We start from the raw sequence: 5,117 nt of genomic DNA, 5'->3' as shown, positions 1-5,117 counted from the left end.
GAAACCAAAAGCTGGATCTGTTTTACCCCTCTTTACCTGCAGTACTCCCTTACCCCAACAGCAGGACCAATTGGCATAGAGCCAGCTAGGTTTAATGCTATTTAAATAAAATATATTTAATGTATTTCTTGAGACTCACTGACTCTTGTTTTTTGGGTGAGAGGGGATGGGATAAGGTCAGGGGAGAAGCAGCTTGGCCCTCTGTCCAGCCTGGGCACTCTCCACTCACCCCTCCCACTGCATCGAGGGCCAAAGTTGGCTGCTCTCCTCCGTTCTCTCCCTTCCCCAAATATGTTGGGCACTGGACTGCTTGTTCTCTGGCTCACAGCCTGGGGGGCGGGGTGGGGGAGGGGGAGAGACAAGGCTTCATTCTCATCCTTTCTCCAACCCCTTCAAGGGTAGGTCCTGGTAAATAAGGGAGTGAGGGCAGAGAAAGTCAATTTCTTACTCCCTGCCCTGGATTCCCACATCGTGTTTGTACCTCTGTCCTGCCTTTCCCACCTGTTGTGACTGTTTTAGGTGACTCTCCATGATACCAGGCTTAATCCCCAACATCCAGCACAGTGCCCCATCACATGGTAAAGGCAATTGTGGCAGAAATGAGGGCAAGGCCATTTCCTTCCTCTGGGGCCCTGGTGGCAGGGCTCCACGAGATGGGAGGGGGACAGTCTAAAACAGCTTCCAAGGTCCTGGCAGGGTAGTCACTCCACCTCGTTGTCCCGCCTCTGTGGGCGTGGCCTTTCCGGGGCACCAGTCCTGGGGAGGGGCGTGGCCTGGGCAGGGAGGTGACAGCTCCGCCTCCTTGGGAGTCACGTAGCTCTGCGGCATCCTCAGCCTCATTTACGGGAGCCAGGGCTGAAGCCGCAGCTCTCGCAGACCTGAAACCAGGCTGTTCTCACGTGCTGCCGCCGCTAACTTGCTGCTCACAGGTGAGGCCGGGGCAAGGCGGGGAGCTGCTCAGCATCTTTGCTTCTTCTTCCTGACTTCCTCCTGCCATCCTTGTCCTGCCCCCTGGGGTCTTTGGATGTGCCATCTCAACTCTTTCCTTATATCCTCTCCTTTCTGTTCATCCATGGTTCAGACCTCCCACAACACCCTTTCCTCTCAGCTCTCAGGCTGGGACCGCAGTTTTTCCAATTCCAAATCTTCCCCTGCCTACTGGGTTTTTTCTTGTGGGTCACCCTTTTCCATCAAGACCATTTTAAAAAAAATAAACATTAAAAAAATCCTCATCAGAGGATATTTTTTCTTGATTTTAGAGAGAAAGGGAGAGAAACATCGATGTGAAAAAGAAACACTGTTTACCTCCCAAACGCACCCCTACTGGGGATTGAACCTGCCACCTCTGTATGTGCCCTGACCCGGGATGGAACCTGCAACTTTTTGGTGTATGGGACAATGCTCCAACTAACTGAGCCACCCAGCCAGGGCCACCAAGACTATTTTAATCTCATCTGCTTCCTTTCCTCAGCCAAATTCTCTCTACAGTTCTTTTGCCTTCTCTGTTCTCCTGGTCTAGGTCCTTACCCTGACTGGTTAGCCTCACTATAACCCTACTTTCTCCTCCTTCATTTCTCTCTCTCTCTCTCTCTCTCTCTCTCTCTCTCTCTCTCAGCGTCTCTACTCATTCATTCCCCCTGCCTTTTTTTTTTTTTTAAAGGAGGGAGAAAGAAGGAAAGAAACATTGATATGTGAGAAAAACATTGATCAGTTGCTTAAGTTGGGACCTGGCCCTCAACCCAGGCATGTGCCTTGACTGGGAATCAAACCAGTGACCTTTTGGTTCACAGGCCGGAACTCAACCCACTGAGCCACAGAAGCCAGGGCTTGTTCCTTTCCATCTTGATCCTCTACTCCCATCTCTTGACTACAGAGGCATTGGGGTATGGAAAACAGAGGTTATAGAAGCCTGCCACTCCTAATCCCTACCCACCCCGCTCCTCCCAACCTTTTCTTCCACAAGCCAAGAGAAGAAGGGTGATGGGTCCTTTTGCCTCATTCTGAAAGGTTGGAAGTAAGTGCACTTTCCCTAGGGGCTCTGTTGAGGATGAGAAAAGGGCAGTTGGAAAGGTCAGGGCTTATGCCTCCCTGAAAAAGGGGCTAAATTCAATTAAAGAAGGATTAGCATCTTCATTTGGGCAGTAGTTTCCTAAGAAGACCTGTACCTTCAGAGCTGCTTACCTCCCACCCCCATGATACATCTTTCTCCAGGGCTGGGAAGGGTGCCCATCAGGACAAAAGGAGATGTGGGAACTGGGGCTCTAAGCTTGCTAGCTGTCAGAGAAATTGGTGCCACGTTGATGCCCAGGACCCATGCCAAGGACTGCTGGCCTGTTCCCAGCCCCATGCTTATTAGGGGGCAGGGAGGGCCACTTGGACCATATGGCCAAGAGAGGAATCAGAGCTAGTGGGTGGGGTGCAGCTTTTGTATCTTGTCTCCATTCCACAGAGCCATCACCATGCCCCACTCATACCCAGCCCTTTCTGCTGAGCAGAAAAAGGAGTTGTCTGACATTGCCCTCCGGATTGTGGCCCCAGGCAAAGGCATTCTGGCCGCAGATGAGTCTGTAGGTAGGTGGGGGCCTGTGGTTGGGTAGGGTAGAGGTGGCCAGGAAGCCCTGGGGATGACCCTGTCACCCTTCTTTGTTTGCCCCCCAGGCAGCATGGCCAAGCGGCTAAGCCAAATCGGGGTGGAGAACACAGAGGAGAACCGCCGTTTGTATCGCCAGGTCCTATTTAGCGCCGATGACCGTGTGAAGAAGTGCATTGGAGGTGTCATCTTCTTTCATGAGACACTTTACCAGAAAGATGATAATGGTGTCCCCTTCGTCCGTACCATCCAGGATAAGGGCATTGTCGTTGGTATCAAGGTGCAGCCCCTGGCCCTGGATGGGGGTTGAGCATGGAAATAGGTGTGTGTGTGAGGGGTGGAAGGAGAATCCTGTCTGGGTTGAGCCCTCTGCCTGTGTTTCCCCTTCAGGTTGACAAAGGTGTAGTTCCTCTAGCTGGGACTGATGGAGAAACTACCACCCAAGGTACAGGATGGGTGGGTTTCACGACCACAGTGTTGGTGGGTGGTTGATGCTGGCAAAGAGGAGCAGAGTGATGAGACTGGCACTATGCTTGCAGGGCTGGATGGGCTCTCAGAACGCTGTGCCCAGTACAAGAAGGATGGTGCCGACTTCGCCAAGTGGCGCTGTGTCCTGAAAATCAGTGAGCGCACGCCCTCAGCACTTGCCGTTCTGGAGAATGCCAATGTGCTGGCCCGCTATGCCAGCATCTGCCAGCAGGTGTGTGTATGCACATGTGAGGGGTTCAGATGGGTGCCCTGTGCCTGGTAGAGAGAACTTTCTTCCATCCTACTTACTGCCCTTGCCAAGCTACTCTTCTCCTACCTACAGAATGGCATTGTGCCTATTGTGGAACCTGAAATCCTGCCTGATGGAGACCATGACCTCAAACGTTGCCAGTATGTTACGGAGAAGGTGAGTCCACAACCCAGGCACAGACACAGACCACAGGGACAGCCTGACAGGGAGCTTGGTTGCCACAGTCTCTGGTTCAGATGCAGGCACTTTCCCCAAGCACTTTTTTACTTGATCCTAGAACAGACCTTTGAGTGTGAGCCTGTACTGACCCACGCATTCATGCCCGCCCACCCACTCCTAGACACGGAGCACAGAGCAGTAAGTGGCAGGGACCCAGACCTTAGTAAACCTCTTCTGACCCTCAGGTTCTGGCTGCTGTGTACAAGGCTCTCAGTGACCATCACGTGTACCTGGAAGGGACCCTGCTGAAACCCAATATGGTGACCCCTGGCCATGCCTGTCCCATTAAGTATAGCCCAGAGGAAGTTGCCATGGCAACTGTCACTGCCCTGCGTCGTACTGTGCCCCCAGCTGTCCCAGGTACCACCCTGCTTCCAAACCTTCTCCTATCTTTAAGGTCCATTCTCAGGTTCTTCTTGTGGCCTTCAGGGGTCCCTTATTCTGGAAAAACAGGGAGTGACTAATCAGTTTTTCTCCTCCCTAGGAGTGACCTTCCTGTCTGGGGGTCAGAGTGAAGAGGAGGCATCGCTCAACCTCAATGCTATCAACCGCTGCCCTCTTCCAAGGCCCTGGGCCCTCACCTTCTCCTATGGGCGTGCCCTGCAGGCCTCTGCACTCAATGCCTGGCGAGGGCAACGGGACAATGCTGAGGCTGCCACTGAGGAGTTCGTCAAGCGGGCTGAGGTTGGAGCTAGGGGTGGCGGTGTGTAACTAGGCAGGGGGTAGCACCCAGAGACTACAGCCTTTGGCAACTGTGGGCTGGCTTAGACTGCTTATGCTTTCCCTCCCCTCACTTTTGCAGGTGAATGGGCTTGCAGCCCAGGGCAAGTATGAAGGCAGTGGAGAAGATGGTGGAGCAGCAGCACAGTCCCTCTATATTGCCAACCATGCCTACTGAGTACTCACCCCATTCCACAGCTCTTGGCCCAGCCACCTGTATACCCAGTTTTGCCAGTAGTTACTTACAGCCAGGGCCAAATAGCCTTGCAGAGCAAAGATGTCTCCATCTAGCACTGAGTCATCTTCCTTTTTTCTCCTCCCCTTCTCTCTCCCATTGCTGCACCTGGGACCATTAGATGGGAAGGTAGGGAGCCCCTTATGGCTGAGGGCAGGAGGACTTGCTAGAAGTCGGAACAGGATGCCCGGGTTTCGCCCTGCCTTTGTCAGCCCTCACAATTTCCCCATGATGGAGTAGCTTGTCCTTGGGCTCTCCTAGCCTGCCCTTTCTCCTGGAATCAGAGGGTAGGACAGTAGACCTGACTTATACCTTGGGTACATAGCACATAGCAAATAAATGATAGCAAAATATTCTACTTTGTCTGTCTGTTTTACACATCAAATGCCCACCTCCCAGTTTCTGATCTCTGCTCACTCTGTCTTCTGGGTCCTCTGACTATGGAGGTGAAGAGGATGGGTTTTGAGTTTCACTGGGCTTTAAGTTCATGGGGGAGAGGCACCCCAGTCACCATTCCCATCTCAGGCTCTTGCCTGTTGCTACCCAAGGCCGGAGTGTGGCAGTATGAAGGTCTTTCAGGAACTGCCGCATCAGAGGCACTAGGCTGCAGCTGC

The 5,117-nt window shown here is 52.9% G+C and overlaps 1 protein-coding gene across 2 annotated transcripts; it reads left to right on the top strand.

Moving 5' to 3' along the window:
• The first annotated feature begins 794 nt into the window (after nucleotides 1-794).
• ALDOC (aldolase, fructose-bisphosphate C) lies at nucleotides 795-4,856 on the top strand. Of its 2 annotated transcripts, XM_054572950.1 has the most exons (10): nucleotides 807-929; nucleotides 1,791-1,883; nucleotides 2,450-2,571; nucleotides 2,659-2,870; nucleotides 2,981-3,035; nucleotides 3,130-3,290; nucleotides 3,402-3,485; nucleotides 3,734-3,908; nucleotides 4,033-4,232; nucleotides 4,351-4,856. In XM_054572950.1, exons 3-10 carry the CDS (start codon nucleotides 2,460-2,462, stop codon nucleotides 4,444-4,446), a joined length of 1,095 nt encoding a protein of 364 aa, XP_054428925.1. In that variant the 5' UTR covers nucleotides 807-929; nucleotides 1,791-1,883; nucleotides 2,450-2,459; the 3' UTR covers nucleotides 4,447-4,856. The 2 variants fall into 2 exon arrangements, with proteins under 2 accessions (XP_054428926.1, XP_054428925.1); XM_054572951.1 differs by lacking the exon at nucleotides 1,791-1,883 and having other exon boundaries at nucleotides 795-929.
• The last annotated feature ends 261 nt before the right edge of the window (nucleotides 4,857-5,117 follow it).

Source organism: Pteronotus mesoamericanus, unplaced genomic scaffold (genome assembly GCF_021234165.1).
Source record: "Pteronotus mesoamericanus isolate MK-2021 breed Mesoamerican mustached bat unplaced genomic scaffold, CSHL_Meso_final contig_246, whole genome shotgun sequence".
Taxonomy (NCBI): Eukaryota; Metazoa; Chordata; class Mammalia; order Chiroptera; family Mormoopidae; genus Pteronotus; species Pteronotus mesoamericanus.
Note: the sequence above shows the minus strand (reverse complement) of the source record. Positions and strands in the feature narration are given on the sequence as shown.